At 44.8% G+C, this 25157-nt stretch overlaps 1 protein-coding gene across 7 annotated transcripts in view; it reads left to right on the top strand.

Annotated features, from left to right (window-relative positions):
* Positions 1–25157, top strand: part of COL26A1 (collagen type XXVI alpha 1 chain) — a 219361-nt gene that overhangs the window by 171838 nt on the left and 22366 nt on the right. For all 7 annotated transcript variants that reach the window (XM_039508086.1, XM_039508083.1, XM_039508084.1 and 4 more), the window contains exons 5-8: positions 7623–7776; positions 14253–14360; positions 16701–16853; positions 24360–24452. In XM_039508086.1, the coding sequence (XP_039364020.1) occupies positions 7623–7776; positions 14253–14360; positions 16701–16853; positions 24360–24452 (508 nt within the window). The remainder of the gene's footprint in view (positions 1–7622; positions 7777–14252; positions 14361–16700; positions 16854–24359; positions 24453–25157) is intronic.

Genomic DNA, 25157 nt, shown 5'->3' with positions numbered 1-25157 from the left:
CAAACTGGCCGGTGCTTCAGAGACCGACCCAAAGGGGTGAGGCCCTTGACCTCTACTGTTTCTAATTTGCGTAACTGGCCAAGATGCACAGAGCCAAGGTGAAGTGACAGAGCTAGTGTGCAGCTAGCTGGCTTTGAATGTTTTGTGTACTTGGGTGGATGCTGCTTGGATGGGCTGTGATCACCACTAATGTGCTAGTCACATGAGCAAACAACCGCTTTCTTTAGCATGTCCAGGTAATGGGGAGAAGCCACAAAAAAGCCCAACAGAGCATTAAGGGTACAGAAAGATGGTTTATTCCCCACTCACTCCATTTATCAGACAGTAAGTGAAGGGACTTGGGGTCAGCAGTAGAGCAAAGTTCTGTGGGTCTGCGGAACCTATAGAAGTAATTAAAGTTTATACCATCATTCACTTTGTAAGAGATGCCTTCAGTTCACCCCGCATGTTGGATTGATGTTAGAGGTAGCAAAAATATCCCACTGATTCTGTAATGAGGGATGTGTGGATTGGCACCAGGTGTAAATAACCAAGAAACAAACACGGGAGTCATTAAGGCAAAATGGTTAGATGCTATCTGAGGGTGAGAGACAATGAGGTAGACTTCGCTCATTTTCTCAAAATGCCTTATCAGTGGCACTGGTCCAGAATGGTCACGTTTAGCATCATGACCATGCAGAGGGAGAGTTGTGTAAAATGATGTCAGGTTAGGTTGCTTTCCTCGCTTCCTACTTCAGCTCGGATTTATGCTGTGCGTGGTCTAGAGATGGGTGACCACCTCACTTTGCTAACTCTTAGCCCACTCAAATGGAAGGCTGTAAGGCTGAGAGTATTAGAACACTGGATTGGAACTCAGCACACCTGGGTTCTATTTCGTGTCTCTGCCATTGGCCTGTTGGATGACTTTGGCAAGTCATTTCCTCATCTGTAAAATGTGGATAATGATACTTCCCTTCCTTGTAAAGCACTTTGTGTTCTACTGATGACAAACACTATATACGAGGTAGGTGGTATTCCTTTTTTTATGTGTTGTAGGTTTGAAAGTTTGACTCATGCTCGGGTATCGTGTTCCCGATCTGTTTAGTGCAGATTAAAGAAAGGATCCAGGGAAGAGGAGAAAAAACAGGGTGCAGGAGAATCAAAAAGGGGCAAGGTGTATAATTGCAGAATGGGTGGTGAAAGGAAGCAGAGAGCGGAGAAAATTCTAAAACTAACAGATGCAGTAGGCCTGGCTTAACTCACACTTAATCTGGTTTTACACCATTGTGGAACCATTTGACCTCAGCGGAGGTACTCCTACTTTACATAGGTAGGAGACCAGATTCCAATTGTGCCAGACCAGCCTTTTGGGAGTGGGGTTTCTTTTACCCCTAACACATAGTACAGGCTTTTCACTAGCTAGAAGAACATTGAGCCGGAATGCTGCCGTCAACTGCACCAGTGTAAATCTTGATTAAATCTCTTAAGTCTAAAGGGTGTAAAACTGGATTGAGTGAGAGCAGAATCCAGCTCTATGCAGGTTTATTGCCTCCTTTGAATACAGTATTCTCTTTTTGTAAGGCATGCAGACAACTTACATCTGTATTATCACATAAAAAGGTCCCATTTGTTTTATTCTGCTATACACCCATATCTTTTCACAAACTCTATCCAAGGGTTATGGATCGTGTGATATTAATCTCATCTTTTGGTAATTGTTCAAATGCAATATTTGATCTGAGTCGATATAACCCATTCTTATCTCCTGACACTACTTTTAAGAAATCTGTGGCGTTTCACGGTGATTTAAATGCAAAGAGATACATTACAAATCCTGTGTCTGACTGATTCATTGTGTGATTGATAAATGATCTGCATATTTTCTGCATGAAAACAGTCCTCGTAAGGCGATACCCTGCCCAGAAGTCTGCGAAAGGTTAAAGGAAATTTTTTAAACATGTATAGACTTTAGACCAATACACTGTTGTTTTTTCTCTGCTACATGAAATCCACCCTATTTATTTAGAATATAATATCACACTCCACTTTTATAACCCAATCTTTTTTTAATTACTAGGTACAATTATGTGGAGCCATAGTAACAAAAAACAATGACAATTACAATACAGATGTTAAAGTGCTCTTGACCTGTTCCGAGGGGGGATAGATTTAAGAAATGCATACAACAGTTATGTTTTATGGGCTTCACCTCTTCCCTTGAAGGATATAAAATGAAACTAGCTCCCACTGTAACACAGCAGTAGTCATAAATACTAGAGATTGAATATCCCCATATAGTACTATAACAGTGCTCACAAGTCCTCTAGAATGGAAAATCCTGTTCCTCTGTTGTATGGCAATGCTGCTTACAGGTACTGTAGACTGGGTGCTATTATTAAGTACTGATGTTCCATGGATATTCCAGGTCTTGTGTGTCGCTCACACTGGTGGTGAACATTTCATCATGTACCTGGTATGCCACCCCACAAAGAGGTGGTTAAGTAAATCCCTTAGATTCCTGTTGCCTGGGTCCGGGTCCAGATACCACATTTCTATTTCTAACAATGCCGTGACTTTTAAGAATGTTTTAGGCAACATGCCAGTCAGCAGTTCATTTAATATCTTGCCGATTGCTACTCACAAGAATGAAAATCAGGATGGGGTTTGAAGCATCTTTGTACAAATCTTAAAACAGGAGCTTCTGAGGTTTCTGCAGCTCATTTAATGTAAAACAAATGACCAGGAGGGTAAAGAACAATTTCATGACTAATTTTAACTAGGGAGGGCCTGAACCAAAACCCAGTTCTGAACAACCCAAACTTTGGATCAAGAGTCATGTGTGAATGTCACAATTGGCTCCTGTGGTCTTGCTAATGAGCAGAATTTATCGTCCAGATCAGGACACTTGGGGAAGTTCAGATCTGGCCTACTTCTCATTCTTACATACTACTATAATTAAGAATGACAATTAAAAACCTCTCATCCTACAGCCTAATAATTCCCAGCCCTCACTTCTTATAGATATCAGGCTTGATGAGAAATCCTTTCCCTGAGCCTGTGACCCTCAGACTGTCCCACGGGGCTGGCAAATGTTGCGATTCACCTTCTGTAACCAGTCTTGCACTGTAAAATATCCCCCTGCCCTCCTCCTCCCCAAATATATATATATTTTAAATTTATCTAAAGTAACCTTGACCATTTCTATTCACCCACAACATGCAACTTATTTTTGCCAAGGAAATTCTGTGCCTAGGATCCTTTTGCAAGCCTGTTATGTGGGAATGATAAATACACAACACTTTTTTTTTAAGGCAGAGGAATATTTTCACTGACAAATTCCAGCTTGATTTAGGTAAAAGGTGCCATGGGAGCGATTTCTGAAGGCAGTTAGAGGAGTTAGGCACCCAGATCCTTTGACTATCCCAGCCCATGTGTGCAGATATTCACTCTAATCCCTGGGGTGAAATTCCAATGGAATTTCTCCTGATTTACATTGGTGTAAGAGGAAAATCAGGCCCATTGACTTCAATGAAGTTACTCCTGAGCTACATCATGCTAAGTAAGAGATGAATCAGGTTCTTATTTTGGCTCTGTTGTGTAGCTTTCCTCTTAGTGACAGAGGATAAAGGGACACAAGGCAGTATGTCCATTGAGAGTACTGACACGACCCGCCCAGCCTCACTTACCTGGTGTCAAATGTCATAGTGCAGACCTGACCACAAGCAGATATCTAAGGTCAGAGCCATTGCTGAGATCAGATGTTGCTTTCACACGTCTGACATCATCTCACGGTGGCAGAGCTTGGGCACTGTTACTTCCTCGACGGGTGATGCTAAATTGGGCAAAGAAGAATGTTGTGACTGGGGAGGTGGAAGCGAGATTATAGCTCTGGTATATTTTTATTGGGTGTTTTAAAGTTATTGAGGCAAATCTGATTTCACTCTGAGCTCTGCTGTGTACTTTACAGGCTGCAGTGAACTCTCAGCATGGCATCTGAAGGATTACTGGATCCTTTCCACATGCAGTAGTTTAGCAGCTCCAGTACCGGGGTGCTGGGACTGTGGCAGCACCCCCGGCTTGAAGTGGTTTCCATCATATACAGGGTTTATAGTTTGGTTCATTGGCTTTCAGCATCCTCACTATGCAAATTGTTCCAACGTCTCTGTACAGAGTTATGTGAGATGTGGTGCTTTAGATTCATAGGGGTTAAGAGTCTCGATCTAAACATAGCTAGTTTCTTACCCCACCGAGTTTTGTCTGGTTTTGCACCCAAACCAGCTCATTAGCCCAGGTTTTATTCTGTTCTGACTTCCCCCATGCGATACCATTGATTTTGTAATAAATGGTTTCCTTTCTGCAAGTCTTTTTTTTGAACCAGCCTATAGAATTTAATAGAGAATTATCCCCCTGCTATAGAAGTTATAAAGTTAACCATATGCTTAAGTGCTTTGCTGAACAGGGATAGACTTTATCTCATAGTTTGCCTGCAACCTGAGTTCAGGGTTCTGTCCCCCAAGAACAGATAACGAGATTGCAAATAATTGATGGGCAAGAAACCTCTTTCTTCAGAGCTGCCTTGGGTCAAAAGTTGCCATCAACTATTGTTCACAAAAGTAATTCATATTTTAAAACTGTAATGAAATCTCTGAAATTATTTGTGATCATACTAATTATGTTGTCCCCTCAGGGGAAAGTCTTCTGGAACTTAATAGGCATGAAACCAATAGGGTCCTATAGAAGTCACTCTGGGCATCTACAGAATTAAGTCATTGATTTTCTTTAGGATTTTGAAACCGAGCTATGGAACTGAACAGAGAACTGTATCCTTGCTATAGAATTCCACGGGTTGGTTTCAAAATTCTATAGCAAGGACGCTATTCTCCATCAAATTCTGTACGACTGCCAGCTCAGTCCTATAGCTGGATGAAAGATTTTTATATAGATTACTACACCAAATAATCTGCTCAGAGAATATAATACAATCTGTCCAAGTTATTCAAAGAGTACCATTCAACTGGCTCAAGTCTTTGCTATCCAACTTTGCAACTTCCTGGGACTTCTAAGCTGTTGAGTCCTCTGAGCCCCAACCAGTTTTGGAAAATGTACTTAGAACTACAATGCACATCTTAGTGACTGTTAAATATAGGCAGTCAATGTGGAACAGTGTGTTCTGGATTATTGCGCTACGCACCTTTAAATCCTTTACAGCATTTATCAGCAGGGCACTCATTTAAAACATGTTGTTTTAATGCAAAAGACTCCATTGCCACTGTTCTGTGTTGATTATGTGGTAACACGCTTTTATGATCACCCACAAAAATGACTCGGAACTGTTCTATTCCAGACGTGGACTTTGGAACTCCATCAGCTCCGCTAGTAATGCAATGGTACAGGGCCCTAGATGCCTGCATTTTGCTGTGTTCTGCATACCCCCCTAAAACTGTTGTTCTCCTTGATGAAATGTGTTCCTTTAACATGGCACCCCTAACAAGCATCAGAGCACTTAGTTCGTGTAGAGATCGCATCATTTCCCTCAATGCTGAAATGCAGCCTCCTTGGCGTTGAGAGGCAGAAACGGTTATAATTCAACATTATCCAACAGTTTTAGAAGGGAAGTACTAGGATAAACGCTGATTCAGGAAAGCACTTAAGCATGTACTTAAGTCACAAGTCAATGGGACTTGTGTGTGCTCAAGTGTTTTTGTTCTAAATTGAGACCATAGTTCCGTCAAAACTGGAACAAGAAAATAATTGGATGGAAGGAAAAGAGTGCAACAGGCTCATTGAACTAAATTCACCCCAGGGCTAACATAACTGCAGGCATTGGAGTAAAATTAGGGGTCAGTGTGGCCTCGTTTCTTGATGGTGGTTTCCTGCCTCCCTCTTCATCAACCTAATGTTCAGAAAGCAAGACACCAGGCCCTGTGAATAATGACCATGAAGTCAAGGAGGGAGTTCTGCTAGTTCATGCCAGCAGAGGTTCAGTTCCTTCGCACTTAACCTAGCTCCCAGTTTAATCAGTCTCTGCTGTGCCCTTGTCAGACTAATGCGTTCTGCAGAACATTCGTCACTTCTGGCTTTGTCGCATTATTGGCTCCCGCCAGGCATTGTACTAAATAAATTATACACGTCATAATTTTTGTAAGTATTTATTTTTTTTAAAAAAACTTCATTCTCATTTATAATTACACCGTGACTTTATTATGTAAAAATCAATGCTGCAGGTAAAAGCTCAAAAATTCATGATTTCAAGGCTAGTTTTGAGTCAAGTACTCCTTTTAATTTTCTTGAGCTCTAAATCAGTATGGGTACGTCTCTCCAACCCAGGTCAACACACGTGGGCTGGCAGAGCTCGTACTGGTGCTCTAAATATAGCGGTGTAGCCAGTGCTTTGAAACATTGTGGCTCAGGCTGGAGCTCACGCTCTGAGCCTCGGGATGCGGGGGGTGGCTTCGGCCGCAACTTTTCAAAGCGCTGTCTCTGCAGCTATTTTCAGAGCACTAGCGCAAGCCCAGCTAGCCAAGTCTGGGAGGCTTGCTGTCATGGGCTGTGTAGAAATACCCTATATGGTTAGGAGACTTACAAGGGGAAAATGTGGTGCTATAGGGAAGGGCACTTGTGTTGCTTTGTGGGACTTTTCTCAGGTCAGCACTGAGCCCTTGCCTCAACATGGTATTTCAAGAGAGAATTCTGCTGGAGCTATTATCTTGTGGATTGACACTCTCTCTCTCGTCCCCACTCTGTTTTTATGGGAAATCAGGCCCTGATTCTGCCAGATGCTAAGTGCTCTGAATTCCCACTGACTCTGTGGCCCTCCTCTTGGCCTCTGTTTATAGTGCCCTAGAGGAATAGTAGTAATATTGTATTTACAGTGATGTCAGTGTACTTGGCACTGTGTGATGCACAGAGGGCGATATGGTCCCCTGTTCCAAGGAGCCTACATTCTCAATAGCCCAAACAGTTCAAACCCAGAAACCATCAGATTGTTAATTATTTGGAAGTGGTACAGCTGAGTAATATGGCTTACTATTGAGCAGAGCTGTGTGGAGAAAAGAGGGAAAATTGCCACCGTTTAAAAAACTTTGTTCTCCTCCCCTCCCCTGCACCTCCCCCTTTTTTTTTAATTCCAAAATTGAGCTGAAAATCAGGGGAAATGTTGTCCAAATTCCCCTCTTCACATTTCAAAATTTTGTTAGCATTTTGAAAATTGCAACCGGTGCCAGTTATCAGGCCCCAAAATTCATTTCATGCAGGCTGCCAAGCTTCCCCTTCAGCAAGTTGTTACTGACCTGAGCTGCGTTTATACAAGTGACCTAGAGAGGTGAAAGGCTCCGTCCCCTCATACTAATGCTGCTCACTGGGAGCCTTGTGGGGCCCAATCCTGCATGATGCTCAGCACCTCCCTGCAAACACCTCAATACGCTAAAGCCCATTGGGGTTCAGGACAGACAGTAGAGTCCCTGGAGTGCAGTAATTGGAACTAGTCACTTATAGACTTGACCCTGAGAGGTTCAATTGCCCATCATCTCATCTCTCATTGACTTCAATGGGAGCTTCCAGGGCTGAGTTCCTCTTGGAATCCAGCATTATGGAGTATGGAGCCATCTTGCTCAATTACATTTTTCTTCCTGTGACTTGTCTAGATTCTTCTGCTCGAGTCTGCAGAGCGTGCCCCCACTTCAGAGAATGACCTGCCAATCACCAGGACGACAGCCACGTGGTATGACGACTTGCTCCCAGATGCTATTCCCCTGGTAAATCCTGGGACTGTGTTGAGGAAGCCGGTGGGACCAGCTGGTAAGCATATAGCCAGGCATTCGCTCTGACTGCCTTCTGTAGTGTCAGATTCCCAGTACAAATCCAAACGTGAGTTACGTGTGATAACTAATGAATAAGCTGCTTCAGTGCAACTTGGTCTTAGAAACTGCCTTGGGTTTGAGCACATCCATGACTCGGAGTGAAATAGTTCCTGTTCTTTCTAGCTATTGGGTCAGAGAGTGGGAGTTGTAGGAGAAGGTTTTCAGATGGGCAGATGTAAGTTGCACCCATGATATCTGTGCCCATGTTTTTGAGCCTACAGGGAACTGCATGTACCAGTCCCAGCACTTGTGCCTCCAGCTACCTTAGGGCAGTTGCAAACTGGGGGGTTATTGGCCCAGGTCCTCAGATTTGCCTCTGCAGTTATCTCTGCACCTGCAGCAAAGCGGTGGGAGCTTCAGCCTGGCTGACAATATACATTACAAAGAGAAAACAAACCCCCCAGAGATGTGTTTTCAGAAGTCTTAGCCTAACTTGGAGGGATGGAGTAGAACCAACGATGGTCAGATTTGGAGCCAGACTTCCCCACAGCTGGAGGCTATTCAAATCTGGGAGTTTGATTTGACCTGTCATAGCTGTTCCCCAGAGCTCAGGGTCTCTCTCTGCTAAATTGTGAACACAGATCTCGTGTTCACACACCCAAAAGGGTATACTTGGGTGCAGCTACCTGTCACTCTAGTAGAACATGGGATTTACGTGCACAGTTTAGGCGGTTTGTCGGTGCAGCACAGCTCTGTGGACTGCATTTTTTCTTCTCTCTGAAAGAAGAGATCTGTGAGTTACAGATGAACTGCATAACGTAAAAATGAAACTAAATCCTGTACCGTTTTCTGGAACGTTGCAGGATCACCTCCTATTTCTCCTCTTTAATCCTCCTCCCAAGCCATCCTTCCAGCCAAGGGGAGCTGGATATGATTTCCTCAAAGCCCATTATTGCTGTTCTTGCATTGGTGAGGATGCTATTATATAAAGTGAGGAGCTTTTTGCTTCTTTTCATGCTCCTCAGCCTCTGCAGGGTAGAGCAGCTGCATCCCAGGAAGAAAGCGGCCAACCTTGGGGGAAGGGGGGAACATTCCAGCCCCATTTTGCCAGCCTTACTGGTCTGGATCTTAAACTGTTTGTTTGTGTTGGCCCAAGAAATCTCTAAGAGCTGACGCCTGGTTCCATTGACGCTAAGCTCCCATTAGGAGCAGTAGGTATTCCTGCGTCTTGTAAATAAAATGTTTACACCCAATGGATGGGGATTTTCACTGTGAAACATTCCTGAAAAATGGAGACACCCTGGGGGTACTCTAGAAAGGATGTTTAATGCTCATCTATTGTATTCAGAATGTAGCACTTCTCTGGCAGCGAGCCCTGGGCTGGAAGGCTATTGATGTATTAACAGGAGAGAGGTTCGGTTAATGATAAATTAGTGTCACTATGCAATATATTTTTTTTAATTGAGCATAAGCAGATTTGGACTGTTTTGTGATCCCTCCTGTGGAGTGCAAAAAAAAAAAATAAAAAGTTGCAACAAATCTTCAGCTCAGCCATCTTGGCTAGACAGATCTCCTACCTAGCATATATTTCTTTGACCTTGGCACACTCACTTCAAGATCCTCACTTTCTGCTTCCAAGGCCCTGTCTGACAATTGCTTTCCTGGCTCCCAGCATTCTTCTTGATCTTCCACGGGGCCTAGTGTTGGCTTTTTTGTTGCCAGAGCAGTTTATTATGGCAGCCCTGCATGACTGCAGCAGACTCGCTGCACGGATGCAGCCAACACAGACCAGATGTAATCCTTGTTTATAATTGGACAGGATGCCACAACAGGGAAGGGAGGCTTGCTAACTATATGTTCTGCAAAGTATTTTTAGCACAGCAACTATGGTTGCCAATAACTGAATTAAAGCAGTGTTTCCCCAAGCGTCCATTAGATGCTCATTCCTTCTTCCCCATGTCATTTATTTTTGCTCTTGGGGTCTCTCTGCACCTGCACTTCATCTCATCAGTGTCTGTCCAGGAACAAGATTGAAGACTCCACCCATCTGACTTAAATTTCCTTCAGGGTCCATGGGCATGATATTTTCCCTTGTTCTCTCACAGTGTTGAGAAGTTATCTCCTGCTTAGGCCACTGCCATTGTTGTTCCAAGGGCGGTTCCCATTAGAAGTGGGTTTGAGTTTGATGCTTTGAACAGTGGGAATGGTTCAGAATGCCCTTGTAGCGTTGACTGGCTGAGACCTTTCCAGGCTAAGATCCAGAAAAACTTGCTACTGTTTACTAGGGTTGATATTTCTTCCCTGACTGACGGGAGTTAGAACAGACAGTCCTTTAAAAGCAATTAGAACTGTTGAGACAGCTGCATCACTGGCCTTTCTGATCAGCTCGTTAATCAACAGGCCTGTATTTAATTGAGGATTAAAAGAAAAGACTCAGATTTTAGCTAGTGGGTAATGGGAGACGTATTTTTCATCTGCGTTTCCTCTCCACCCTCCCGCTCTTCTAATTAGAATCGAAGGCGTCTGAGCAGCCAGTACCACGGAGAAAGTGATTGGTGTATCTATTTTTCCTCTTTCAAAGCACAAAATGTTGTTTGTTTCTGTATATATGATGCCTACAGGAATGCAGTACAGCCCAGATCCTGAGCCTCAGATGAGAGTCCTCCTATAATTTGGGGTGGGGGAAGCACCGGAGAGGGATGTGTGGGGATGTGGTGCCTTGTAGGTGCAGAGAAGTTGGGTTTCTTCTTTGGGTTTCACCTCTCTCGTTCTGGCATGGCATTGACTTCCCAGGGCAGACATTCCTCTGTCCTCAGATGCTGGGGAATTTAGAATACCAGCTGCACAAGGAGGGATAAAATTGCTGCTCCAGATGGATAGTTGGAGGCAAAAGAGGCTAGCAAATGTGTTATTGAGTGAAAAAAGAAACTCCCATATGATGATTATTATTTACCTGTATTACAACTAGCTAAGTACCTAGAAATGCTGACTGAGACCAGGGCATTGTTGTTCTAGGCACCGTACAAACACACACCTTGTGAGAGACAGTCCCTGTCCCAATCAAAATAGACAAGCCAGACAAAGGACGGGAAAGGAAAGAGGCACAGAGAGTTGGCCAAGGTCACATGACAGAACCATAAGTAGAACTCAGATCTTCTAAGTCATAGTCTGGTGCTCTAGCCAATATGCCACCACGTTCCTCTCTCTCACCCTTCCTTCTCTGGCTTTCATTATTTTCAAGGATATATACATTGAGCCATCTAACTCAGTTGAGCAAAACTAACCCATCAGTTTTGTTTTCTCTTGTATCCTATTTTTTTTTCTGCATTTGTCTCTCTTGAGCCGATAACACCATTTGTCACCAGTCTGAGCATTTGTCTGACACATTACTCAGTGTTGCAGCTACTGGTCCTTCCATTAGCACTTTCTACCTGCAGGGAAATACGTGCCATCTCCTTTAAATCTCTTCTGTAACAGCACGATTGAGGCTGTTGGCAGCAAATGATGACTCTTAGTCTGTAGAAGTTAACATGGTTGAATTATAAGGGTTGAACTTGATGATTGAGGCCATTTTATATGATCAAGGGCATATTTTGACCCAAGCTCGGTGCGTTGTGCCTGAAAACAGTCAATATTTTTTTTTATTCCTCCCTCTGTGCAGGAAAGAATTCTCAGTGACAACAATTTGTGTGTGTGTGTGCGTGCGAGCTTTGGACCAAGCCACACTACCTGAGCTTGCCGAATCTATCCTCTTGTCATGTTAGATGACTCCCATACCAGCTCCACGAGGCTTAGGGTGACCAGATGTCCCAATAAAATCGGGACTGTCCTGATTTTGAGGAGTTTGTCCCGCGTCCCGACCAGAGTGCGGTCAGGACACCATTTGTCCCAATATTTTGTTTCCTGGTCTTCGGTGGCAATTCGGTGGAGAGTCCTTCAGGCTCCGGTCTTTGGCGGTATTTCGGTGGCGGGTGCTTCTGTCTTTGGCGGCAAGGTTTATTACTCCCCGCCGAAATACTGCCAAAGACCATCCGCGACTGAAGGGTTCTCCACCGAACTCCTGGACAAGTGAGTGTAGGGCGGAGGGGGAAGCCCCCCTGCGGCGGTCTCGATATTTTCCCCTTAACATCTGGTCACCCTAACGCGGCTGGCCCTGTTAGACATTGAAAAGCCTTTGTGTTCTGTGGACGAACACTCTTGTTTGTGGGGAACATGAAAAACCTTCCACCAATCTTTTCTCTGCTCTCAAATCAAATCAGAACTCTGTTTGATGGCATAAAATAGTTAAATTTTAAAAAAACCTTTAAAATCCGATCCGATCGTTTTGCTTCCAGATCCAGCTGGGATAAGCAGTGGAAGTTCCAAAACACTGTGAGAAAAATACTTGTCAATATTTGCAAACCAGATAAAAGAAGGAAGGACGGGGGATCTTTTTGAAAGCCTGTTCTCTTGTGGTTAACATCTCCAAGATATGCAGATAGTTTGGATGAGCATTTGGGGCTTGCGCTCTGTACCCCAAGTATGCTCTGCGTACCCAGAATGGGAATCAGATCCACACCTGCCGAAAAGGTCACTCGGGCTTGGTCTACACTTAAACATTAGGTCAACATAGCTATGTCGGTCAGGTGTGTGAAAAAACCCACTTCCCCAGCCGACCCAACCACCAACGTAGATGCAGCTATTCAACTGAAAAATGCTTCCCTTGACCACTGGGGGAGGTGGTGTATCTTCACCCACAGAAAAAACCCTTTTGTCAGGGTAGGCTGCATCTACCCTATGGGGTTGTGTCAATATAGCTACAGCAACTTAGCTATGATGTTCTAGTCTCCATAGTGTAGACATAAGCACTGGAGACCAAATCCTTAGGGTATCTGAAGCTCTTGGAGCTGCAGATCTCATGTGTTCAGCATTTATTGCAAGATCTTCGATCCCTTGCGCACAGGCCATGAAGCTGCTACCTGGCCAGCCAATGTAGCCCACCCCTCCAGAGGCAGCTGGGAGTGATGTCAGAGGGGCTGGTGCCTCTCCTGATATCTAGCTGTGGTGGAGAGGAGAGAAAGGGTGGGATTTCCCTATCTGACAGTTTAGAAGTGTATGAAAATGAAACCTGCCCTCTGTGTGTTTGAGAGTTACATTTTTCCATTTGCTACATTTACAAGTTAAGTTGGGCCCCAAATCTGAATATTCGGAACTAAACTTCCCCAAAGTTGTGGCTTGCATCTCTCTCTCTTTCCGAGTATTCTAAAGCCCTTGGTAGCACAGATCTAGGAGCCAGGAATTCCTGAGTTCTCTAACCCTGTATTGGACACTGACTTGCTCAGTGCCCTTAGGCAAGTCACTTTTTTCACTGGGGCCAAAACCATTTACCTACCTTTCAGGATTAAGCAGTGTTTGGTCAGTGCTTTATATTTATTTATATAAAAGAGAGAGATCTATCTATCTATCGAGAGGGAGGGAGGGGTGGTGGGGGGAGACACTGACTGATTACCTTAGTGTGCAAGAACAGTCATAGTGTTTAAAGCACTAGGCTGTATGAGTGATAAACATTATTATTATTATTATTATTATTTTATTTTGTCAGCCCAAAGGAAACAGCAGAGATGTTTAAACCATTCAACCTTTCCTCAACTTAAGAGCCCACAGGAAGAGCTGCCTTCCTGCTTGCGTACAATGTACACCCTGCTCTCTGTGCCTTCTGTCTGCTTACCCAGGGTTTCAGAGGAATTGCTGTGTAACTCACTTAACTGGGGTCACTGGGTTACAAGTATCTCCATGTATTTTTGTTCAGCACGCTCCTCAGTGGTAGAAATGGGTAACATCTAGCTGCCACGCTGAGTTTGGTTCAGTCACGTGTGTTTCTTGACGTGGGCAATGTTTGTATTAACTGGGATGTATATTCGATGTAATGAAATACTAAGTGCATGGAGGAGACATGCCACTGCTTTGATGTGCAATAGACCATCTCTTTGTGGTAGTGGAAGTCAGTGTAGTACCTGCTTTCACATAGGTACCAGCTGGATCATGTCATATTAGGCTTGTATGGGACTAAAGTCTGAGTCTGGGTCTGGGTTAAGCAGGCGAAGGAGGGAGTGGGGACTTCTATAAACCCCTGCCTTGTGCCATGTCGATGTACTGGTTTGGGAAGGGGGCCACTGCAAGTTTAGATTAACACAAGGATGGAGGCAGTGGCTAGCGTGCTGCCCTGTGAATCAACACTCCAATGGGCATGATCTGCTGACGAGCATACATGCTGCTGTCTGTGATCTGTGAGCAGAGCTCTCCCGCCCAGTGTTCTGGTAGGCCGGCACTCATGGGGCCAACACCCCTCTGCTCCAGCCAAACAGAGCAGGAACTCCCCCTGAGCCAGCTGTACTTCTCAAAATCTCTTTGGGTTGCTTTTGGGTGTGTAAGCAGGTAGAACGTGTTACTCCAGTGTTCTAAGCTCCAACTAGTTTCCTATTTGAATGTTTGCAGGGCTCCCAGGGCAGATTGGGCCCCCAGGCCCGATTGGACCAGTTGGACTTCCAGGACCACCGGGACCAAAAGGAGACAGGGGACAAACTGGCGAGAGAGGGCCAGCAGGTGAGTATCCGCGAGGAACTCATCTTACTCTGGACAAACTCCTCTGCACATAAAGGGCCTGATCACATGATGTGCTGAGCATCTTCAGGTCCCATTGAATCAACTCCCACTGATCAGTGAGTGCTGAGGGCACTCAGCCCCTCCCAGGACTGGGCCCAAAGTTTTAAATTAACGTAGACACCCCCTTAGCCCCTCCATGTAGCTGAAGAGTGATTATTCTGGGATGCCAGCAGCATCCAATAGGAGATGTAAAACCAGTCACTGGCCAGCTAGTAAGCAGAGAAGAGCGTTTTTCCTGTTTAGCCCGTTGGTCGCGGCGTCCTGCTATAGGGGAGCATGCCTAGTTCATGGGGAGGAATTTTGCTTCTCTCATCAGGTACATCAAGCAATCAGATGGTTAACAGTGAAACAATAATGTTACATTAAAATAAAGTGTCATAGATAGGGCCCTCCCCTCCGAGTACAACCTATTCCTGAGCTAGGAGACTTAACTCACCCCCAGAATGTTACTAAATCTTGTGATGGAGACAATGCTACGCCAGGCTGCCAGACAAGCGGCATGTGTGTTTCATACGTACTGATTAGCAGTGCTTCATAAATCTTCAAGCCAGGGAAACATTTGAAACCCGGAGTGTGCCTTAAATGTGAGAGTGGCCCCAGAGACGTCTTGGCATTTGCTGCGGTCCTGAAAGTGGCTGAGGTCTGGTCCAGGATGTCTGACTCTGGTTCCACAGAAACGAGAGAGCCCTCCAACCCCAAAGAGAGCAGCATTAATCTGCCCATTGCACGGTTGGGTTCCCGACCTGCTTGAGAGGGTTGCTCAGAATAATACTTTACATTTCTTCGCTGCCTTCCATCTGAGGAACTCAGAGCCATTTGAACATTAGGGTGATTCTCTCCCCCCACCCCCGCAGAATTGCAGCGTGAGGCCTATGTAGAACTGCAGCCCGTGTGCGGACCTTCTGTATGGGGTGAGTTTCATCCTTAAGTTTTTAAACCTCACAATGCTCTTGAGCCAGACAGTCCTTAGGATCTTTGTTTTGCAGATGGGGAAACTGAAGCAAAATCGGCTTAGCCCCAAATTATACATATTTAGGACAGCTAAATAAGAGTGAGCTGACTTTCAGAGGTGATGAATGCCCACACCACACCTCTAACAAAAGTTAAAAATCCTCTGCATTTTGCCAATAGGGACAGGGTGGGACTGTATTGCTGTCATTGTCAGGTGCCTGATGAAATGTCAAGCCAAATGAAAGGGCTTTTATTTCACTTAACAGATGTGGTTCTGAGACAAAACTACTGCTTTTCATTCTCTTTCTCTCTCCTTCCTCCCCTCCCCCCCCGCCCATTTCCCACCAGTTCGGTCGATAATGAATACTCTCCTGCGCATCCTCTGCAGTCTCCTGTGGAGTTTATTGAAAAGAATCACTCATTTAAAACTAATAAATGAAGATTTTTCAGTGGAAAATTGGTGGGTTTTTTTGCCACAAGTGTCTGCTTTCCAAAGACAATTTGATTTTCACCAAATACCCAAAAATTGGAATATTTTCACTGAAAACCAAAATTTTTTAGTATTCAAGTTTCTGTTAAAAAAAAAAATGAAAAATGTCCATACAAAATTTTTTTTGGACCAGCTCTGTTAATAACTGCCTGTTTGATTCCTGCCAGGGCAGAGGTGGAATGTGTGATGGGCTCAGCAAAAGGCTGGGAGCCAGGCAGTGCTAAACTGGGATGCCAGGTCTGCCCTTGGTTTGCTTTGTGGCTTTGGGAAAATCATTTTAATCTTTCCATACCTCAGTTTCCCCATCTATAAAAGCGGGGAGAGGGAGATAATGACATGGACTTAGCTGCCTCTCTCGGGTGTCATGGAAGTTTCCTGAAGGCTTGTGTGGTGCTCTGAAAATGGAAGCTGCAAAGTATTACTATTAATATTAACCTTTTTTCTGTGTAGCTTCCACTGCTCCATTCCACACTGAATAGCAGGAGCTTCTAGAATCATTTTAAATGGAACACTTCATCCCTCACCAGCAGCAGAAGCCCAGAACATTCCATCCTCCAAGAGCAGAGACTTTTTTCCTTTTACTGGGATTTTTGCCAATGTAAGGGTTGTGACGGGCCACAGACTTCACTGGCACGGCCCGAGCCCTGCAACTGGATCCAAGGGTGGGGAGATGCTCATCTCAGCCCTTCTGATGGCTCCTGTTATTGGGCAACAGCATTTCTAGTCCTAGAATAAATTCTTTCCAGCAGCTAGGTGGGCTTTGTACTTACTCTTTGGCCCGGTGCATCTGCTAATGCATCTCCAACTTGACAGACCTCTCCTCTCCTATTTCTTTGCAGGGCTTCTGGGACCTCCAGGACCAAGAGGACTTCCAGGAGAAACTGGGATCCCAGGACCCCCAGGACCTCCGGGGCCACCTGCCATCCCAGGCCTTCCGCTCACTGTCCAACAAGGGGTTCTCTACTCGCTGCAGCCCACAGCAGAAAAAGAAAGTAGGTTTCCTTCAGTGTCCACATCTTTCCGGGTGCATCTGTGAGTGGCAGGCTGGTAGCCCGTGCAGAGGAAATCAGACGTTTTCTTCCCCTCCCTGCCCAGTGCTACCATGTCCCAGCTTTCACTGGAGGAGACCAGATGACCTGCATCTCTTATGGATCCTGCTGGGTATTTAAGCAGAGGAACAAGTTTTGGGGGAGGAAAGAAGTCAAATTGTCCCATCTCTCCCTGCTGATTAACCTGAACTCTTCATTCAGCTTGTTACTTGAGTCTGGATTAAGAAGCATAGCGGGGTAGTTTATGGGACAGGGGTTATGGGGGAGGGTTTACGGTTGCCACATGTCCTAGTTTTTCTGGGATTGTCCCAATTTTAAAGAGGCAACTACGTCACGCAAACCTAGTTTGCTGGACATTCATCGGGTTCCAAATCAAACTGAGGCTGCATCATGATGATGCAACCCGTGTGGCGTTAGGTGATAAAATGATGATGGGGCACTACAATGAGCTGAGAGCGTGACATCACAGAGCAACGGTCACAATGTCAGGATACTCGTGTTTGACCTGCCAAACTACCTCTCAAAAGTGGCAGCCCTAGAATAATCTAGTTGTAAGGGTGGAAAGTTGCAATGAGAACCTCAGGGGTTTAGTACAAGTTGGAATAACAAAGGAGCATGCTTCTTGAGCGGCGTCCTTGTACCCCTCAGAACCTGACAGTATCATCTGCTTGTTTCTTTCGTTGTGTCACCTGTCAGTGCTCCTGCCATGTTTTGTAGACTCTTTATCCCGCAAATGGCTCCCCCTGCTGACTCTGCTTCGCTAGTTTTGCATTGGGATTGCCTTCTACATCGGGGTAGGGGAGATGCTGTGTTGCCTAGTGGCTAGAGCACCGGACTGGGATTCAGGAGACCTGGGTTCTGTTCCCAGCTCAGCCACAGGCCTATTGGGTGACCTTTGTGCTAGTCACTTCACCTCTCTGTGCCTCAGATTAGCCCCATCAGTACATCTAGTTTGTGATCTACTGAGAAGAGGGTGGTGGTGGTATTGTGGTGTCAAAACTGACCCTTCTTTTCTCCAGTCGTCATAATCAGGGAAAGGGAAAATCTTCCTGTTTGAACCATAATGCTCTGAGCCAAATTCTGTTCTGAAATATGCTTTGGGATTTCAGTGGGGCACGTGGGATAACTGAAAGCAAAGTCAGGACATGGGGCTACAGAACTAATGCAACTATGCTTAAAACAAAGGCACACAATAAATACAGATCCAGTTTCCTGCTGCCCCTCATCTGTCTGTCTAGCAGTTGCTTTTACATAGCACCTATTACCATGGATGCTTTAATATACTCTAGTTCAAACGGGAATTAATTTGGGGAAGTCTTATGGCTTGTATTACACAGGTCAGAGTAGATGATCCCGATGGTCCCTTCCGGCTTTATAAACTGTGAATCTATAAACGCTAGCATCTATGTACTGCACAGAATTAAAAAACCTGACAGCCCAGGACAAGAAAGCGTTTTGCTCCTTCCCTTCCTGTAGGCAGAGGGGCATGGATTTTGGTGCACTGGCCAGCTTTTTAAAATATTGTACCTGTTTGTTTAGTTATATATTTAAGAGCATGGAAAGGCATTCTAGTAAAGGTACATTTTACACACCAGTCTGCGCACGGTCAGGTTTGGGCTTGTTCTGGCAGGGAGTTCTACTACTCGGGTCCAATAGTGATACTTTGAAACTCAGCAATATCTTCCCTTTGGCTAGTAAAGTGCTGGAAAACTCTTGCAATACCCACCCTACTCTTAACAGTGCCAGCTGTTCTCCTCACCTCCGGCTTCAGAGACAAAATATTGTAATTACAGCCACAGGATTAGTAAGTGTCTTTGTGTCTGATAATGATCTATGGATTTCCTTCCCCTCCACCTACCTCCCACTTCACACACCTTTTCCTGAAGGAGAGTGGATGTATTTTTAATTTGTTAAAGATTTTAGCAGCATCGCTCTGTCTTAAATTATTTAGAGTGTAATGGGCAGGATTAAATTCATTGTGGTTCAGTACCCAGGCTTTTAGCAAAATGTAGCGGCAACTACTGTATTCACTATCAGTAGGAGATTTTGCATTAAATTCACACTGGTTTCTTAGAGGATCATACCAGTTACTGTGTGCTGATGCAATAGTAACATTGTGTATTTCCATAGAGCCTTTCATCCCAAAGCACTTTGAAAATGACATAGATACAGAACCACTAAAACACCGCCTGTTCTTGGAGGGCAGCAATCAGCCAGCATGAAAGAGTGGTAGGGAAAGAATTAACTTTGGCAAACCTATGTACTTGTGAAAAGTGCCATGCTCTCCTGGGTAGCCCAGAAAAGCAGCCAGGACCCTAGTCTCATGAAAGAGACAGACTGCATGGGACCCAAGTTCTCTGCCTTGGAAGAATGATTTTACCCAGTCATTCCTTCCAGGAATGTCTCAAAGCTGAGGCCTACTCCTGTACTCAGTGATGCCAACGGGAGTATTGCCACTGACTTCAAATTGGCATAGAAACTGGCCTGGATGCTTGGCCCATTGAGCAATCTCCTCTTGAATTCTAGACTCTACCCTTTTATTTTAAAAAAAGTTATAAAATCCCTGGCATTTCCTACTAATATGAGTACTTTGATCAGACGGAACAATGGCAATTTTAAAATCAAGACTGGATGTTTTTCTAAAAAAATCTGTTCTGGTTCAACCATGAATTTTCTCTGGCTTCTGTTATGCAGGAGGTCAGACTAGATGATCACTGTGGCCCCTTCTGGCTTTGAATCTATGAATGTGTCACTTCAGATTGATTCAAGATGATAGTCTGTAGGCCTAAACTAAATGTGTGGGGACCTGAGCAGAAGAGTGCTCGTGGGAACCCCAACGTAGTCATGGTATGCGAACTTGAACAGAATCGATAGCATCGAATGTTTCACCTAGTGCAGACACAGTACGTTTTGAAGACCATTTACTGCTTTATCTTGACTTTTTGTCTTGGTCTCACAATATTAGAATTCCCTCTCTGCATCCCCATAATCCTCAAAAGGAAAATTGTTACTCACTTATGTAGGGGACTACGTTGTATGAGAAATTTTGTGTCCTCAACTTTTTCAGTCAGATGAAATCTTTCAGTCTGGAAATTGGCAAGAATCATGGCATTCGGCTGATTCCTATAGATACACATTCAGTATACGTGTTGGTCTAGTTTCCACAAATGTTCAGTAGCAGTGAATTCAATCCAGCGTATGGCCTTGCAAGATTTCTACCCACGGTTGAAATCCTGGCTCTACTCATGTTAATAAGTTTAGAATCTCACCTAGGTGCCGAGAGTGATGCTAAGCATTTTAGAGTTTTGGTCTATATCTGATCCAGACCCTATCTGTCTAATATAGATTTTCGTAGAGCCTCCATCATTGTTGTAGCTAAGTGTTAAACTCTAAACAATCCCTACTTATTTTTAATTCTTGTGATTAATACAAGGCTCACTAATAGGATAGGTCACTAATATGGCATGATGATCTTACTGTAAGCATCCTATATGATATGCCCTTTCACTCTTGTTAGCTGATTTGTGCGGCCATGGATTGGTGGAAAGCTAATTCTCAACAGGCAGTGGAAGCTGGCTCTATAAATCCCAGACAGGATTATTATTTTTTTTTTAATGGAGCACATCTGAAAACCATAACCATAAGATCCCATCTGCTGACAGCAGAGGGAAGCATACCCCAGCTAATGAGCATGTGTACCCACATTGTGGGAGAAAGCTGTATCCGATTATTATTAACCAGTGTTCGGGTTCTGCCTGATCATGGTTAATGTCAGTGTTTTATTAATCACAACAAGTTCCTGTTGGCAGCATTTATCAGCAGGCAAAAGCCAAAAAGGGGGGAGACAAGCATTTTCTCACAGTTTCGTTGCACTGCGGTAGAGAAATTGGTCCCAGTTGTGTCCCTCCAGATCAGGTAGCGGGCAGAAATTAAGACAGGATTACTTCATTTCCATCCTGTCTCAACAAATCAAGCCTTTAATGGGGAGAATTTATCCTTAACACGGAATCATTTGAGAGGGGCCAGATTCTAAACAAGACCTGGTATTGCCACCGTCTGTAGGTGAATGGGCACCTTATGTGCTCTGGCACTTAGAGATGGGAGGGGCAGGCTTTGGGTACATTTATCTTAGAGCCCCCATCAAAAGGGCTATGAAATGAAAGGAGTCTTTTCTGGGGAAAGGGAGGGGGAAATAATACCTTGCTGTGGTCAGAGGGTGTTACTGTCTTATATCTGTTGTGAGTTGCTTTAAGATAGAAACCCATCGTGGTACAGAGCAAGGAAGGGACATGCCAGAGGTCAACCAGCAGTTCAGTGGCAGGGTAGGGAACAGAATGCAGATCTCCTGGCTCCCCATCCAGTGCTTGATCCACTGACCTTTCTGAAAAGAGTGAAGAATGGGAGGGAACGGAGCAGGAGGAATAAGAGCGAGAGATGGGAAGGGGAAAGCGAGGAGAGAGACTGAGGCTGGCATTTAGAAAACTGTTCCAGCGGCTCTGAAAATTGTGCACATCCAGATACCTGGGATGCCTGTGGCTGCTACACAGGTGAACAAGCTTCACTGTCTCTCAGGATAGATTTCAGCCTCTTTTTAAGTTTCCCCCTTTCTACGTGCTCAAATCCCTGGCCCTGCCCATATCGAACAGAGTGGCTTGTTAGAGCACTTTTGGGCCAGCTGGGAGTTTTGAAAGGTCTGGAGCAACTTCTACGTCAGGGTGGTTTAAATGGGAAAGATACTCCCCTGCCTCCAAGGGCAGAATTTGGCCTGTTACATTGACAAAGCAGGGTAGCAGGACTTGCTGCAGGCAGCTCAGTGAGAGCCACATTGAGGGGGAGGGGATCCGCCATCTCCTTGCTGTTCAATGACCCTGAAGCTACTCTGTGGTTGCTACTGTAGCCCTGAGCTGCATAAGTCCCAGGGTCTCCTTTGACCCCAGTGTATATGGAGAGGGAAAGACCGGAGGATTCAGGTAGGCACTGGATCTCCTAGATTGACCTGTTGCTTTGTGGGGCTATAGAGAGACTGCAGGGGGGATGTGGACTCCCCAAATCCCACCCCCGTGTATGGTGGATGTGCACTAGGTGTGTTGTAACTGGAGCCCTATATGACAAGGGAGGAGAGGGGCAGGATTCTCCTCATAGAAGGAATTTAGGAAACATTGTGCTGGTCCTCTTGAGCCAGCCAGTACTTTGGTGAGTTTTCCGTGGCTGCGCTACAAGGGAAGGAGCGACGACAGAGTCTCACCCCAGCATGCTGCACGGCCCAAATGCTGAGCTATTGAGCTCGAGGGCTCCCAAGCAGAGCCTTCCCTCCCCCCCGTGTGTCACAATTAGAGAAGCACCTTTCATAAATAGCTTTGAGTCGAATTGATCTAATGTCAAGATGGGTGGATTTGTGAGGAGTAACTCTGTTTGTCATCATCCTAATATCCTCTTTGCCTGGAATTTTCTGCAACACACATTCACTCCCCTCAGCAATAATTAAATCCCATTAGTTTGCAACCCTACTACCCCATCCCAGCTCCCCTAAGGATGTTTAATTTTGTTGACTGCTTGTTCTTTTTAAAAAAAAAAAAAAAAGTCCCCTGAAATTGTTAATGCAGTCTCTGCTGTTCGATGCTCGTTTTCCGATTCCGTCTCACTCACGATCCCTGATGGATTTTGACATGGTCAAATAAAACTCAGATTAATTGGATTACACACTTCACTTGGGTACCTTTCCCTTTGAACATGAAAGCATTCTCAGACGTTTTGTTTCTGGGCCGCAAAGAAGGAAAGATGGCTACGGTCAAAAACGTCGGTCAGGGAAATACCTGTTTGAGTTCATCCCTGGTGTGTTTGACTCTGCCCCAGGAGAGACCTAGGTTCAGTGTTCGAGGCATGCTAGTTCCCTTCCTGGACTCCAGTGCAGAGATGCCCTGTCCCTGAGGGCATCTGGAGTTATGGCTGTTTTCCAGCGTTCCATAGCATATGTCACACTGGATCAGATCACTGATCTATCATCACCATTGTACCTCTATCTGTGACCAACATCCATTGCTTCACCAAAGGTGAAAATCCTCCAAAATGTCTATACTGGCCTCATCTCCTTTTCTTGGGCCAAATTCTGCTCTCATTTATGCCGGTGCAGAGTACGCAACATCATCAGTGATCTTTGATGTAAATATAGAGCAACCCCTCTATGTACCACAGTAGAATTTGCCCCTCTGTGCCTGGACAGAATCCCATCTAATGGTAGCCCAGTGAGCTAAAAATCTGGAGGGAAAGGACGTGTGGAGGTTTGAGATCACAGGCATAGATCGTGCGGCGCAGTAGCTGGGGAAAATCTGGCTTTTCAGAAGGCCTTCTGTCATAGGTAACTGTGCTATGCAGTATCCATTGACCAGACCCTAGTAGAGTCCCATGGTTGGGGAGTCTGCAGAAAAGATGCAGTTACTTTTTTAGTGATAGATTATATTTTATATATAAATTGTTTCTTCAAGCAATAGTTAGCACTTCCATTCTATTTCCCCTGAAAGGAGCTGCTGAAGTAGCATGGCTTGTATTTTTGTAGTGTTTAATTGAAGGGTTTTGTTACATTTTTCTTTTCAAGTTTTGAAGATGCCTGTGAGTCTCTTCTCACCTTGTCCTTCACTGCCCCTGCTTATGAATCCAAAGGAAGGTCAGGAGACTAGAGAAATGTTGATTGCAGTTAAGGCCAACAGCAACAAAGCCGGCAGAGGAATACATTCTTGAGGCTGTGGAATTGGTTAGGATCAAGTGGCTAGAGCAGTGAACTGTGAATCTTCACTTAAGTCAGTATACCTGGATTCTATCTATGCGGCATTGGGCAAGTGACTTAACTTCTGTGTCTTAGTCCCTCCATCTGTAAAGTTACATATTGTCTACAGCGCTCTTGTATCTTCAGATGAAAGGTGCTACCCTAATAGACTGCAAAATATTTGTATCATAGCATATGGGTCCATAGCTGCTGTGTTGGGCTGATATGCTGGACCCAGACATTTGATCTGGTGGCTGCATATTGGCTACCACATAGGTTTGGTGGCAGTGCTTTGGGCTGCTATAATGGTGCAGCAGCAGCTCAGCAGCATGGGCACCAATGCATTGGGCAGCCCCAGTGTTCATACATGACTTCTTGGATCATTGGAAACCAGCAGTCTGTGCACATGATGGCCTAATGTATAGAGCCTGAAGAATGAGATGATTGCATTGGAGTCTCTGGTAGAAAATCACAGCTTTTTATTTTTCAATGAGCTTCTGGATGAGTTCCCCTCAGAACGGTCAGGGAAATTGTTCTAATGGTCAGAATTCCACCTAATTAAACACACACTCTCTCCTTGGCCAACAGCTAGCTCGAGCTTTCAAACAACCCAGTGTGAAATCCTGACTGACTGGACGCTGCAGTTGATAAATTTTCTCAATCATTAATTTCTCTGCTCTTTACCCCAGATGGAGAATCCCAGCTGGCTTCCACCATCATCGACACGATCCTGGCTGGCTTGCCAGGCCCACGCGGCGCACCAGGGCCTGTTGGGCCACCAGGTAACAGACTCAATCGAACTGGACAGCTTTAATGAGGGGAAACCCAACCAAAGATTCTTCGGGGTGTGTGTGTGTGTGTGTGTGTGTGTGAGAGAGAGAGAGAGAGAGAAAGATCTAGTGGCATTGTTTACGCTGACGGGATGCCTGCCAGGAAAAGCAACTGGGCCTGGCTGCAAGAGTTTGGGCTCACAGGCCTTGGATTAGTAGAGGCAAAGCTTTGTTAAGAGGATATGCAGTCTTCAGAGCAAGGGAGAAGCCAATCTGTAACTGTTTGCCAAAGCAGAGTTGTGAAGAGGCATTTTATATAGTCATGTCAACCCCTCCATTTCAGCTGTGGCTAAATACAACCCCCTTTCTGCAGTCGTGTATCCTCAGAATACTGTGGGTCCGGTGCCACGTGAAGCCCAGCTATCTCTCCACTCAGTATTGCACTCATTCTCTTTCAGAAACCCCTGGTGCAGTACCTCACTTGGGTACAGTCACTTTGTGGATCCTGATCTAAGATTTCTCTTAGGACCAAGGAAGAATAATCATTTAAAAGGAGACGGAAATTTTGCTGCATTTCTTACTACTTACATTATTTAAATGTTGTATATAGCTCTAAAGTAATTCCAGTATGGAAGGATGTTTTACATCAGAATGTGCATCTATCTTCTCTTTGATACCAGTGCTTAAGCCATGTCCCGATGATCAAGTGAGATTTTT

This window comes from Mauremys reevesii, linkage group 20 (genome assembly GCF_016161935.1).
Source record: "Mauremys reevesii isolate NIE-2019 linkage group 20, ASM1616193v1, whole genome shotgun sequence".
Classification (NCBI taxonomy): domain Eukaryota; kingdom Metazoa; phylum Chordata; order Testudines; family Geoemydidae; genus Mauremys; species Mauremys reevesii.
This window is presented reverse-complemented; position numbering and strand designations above follow the sequence as displayed.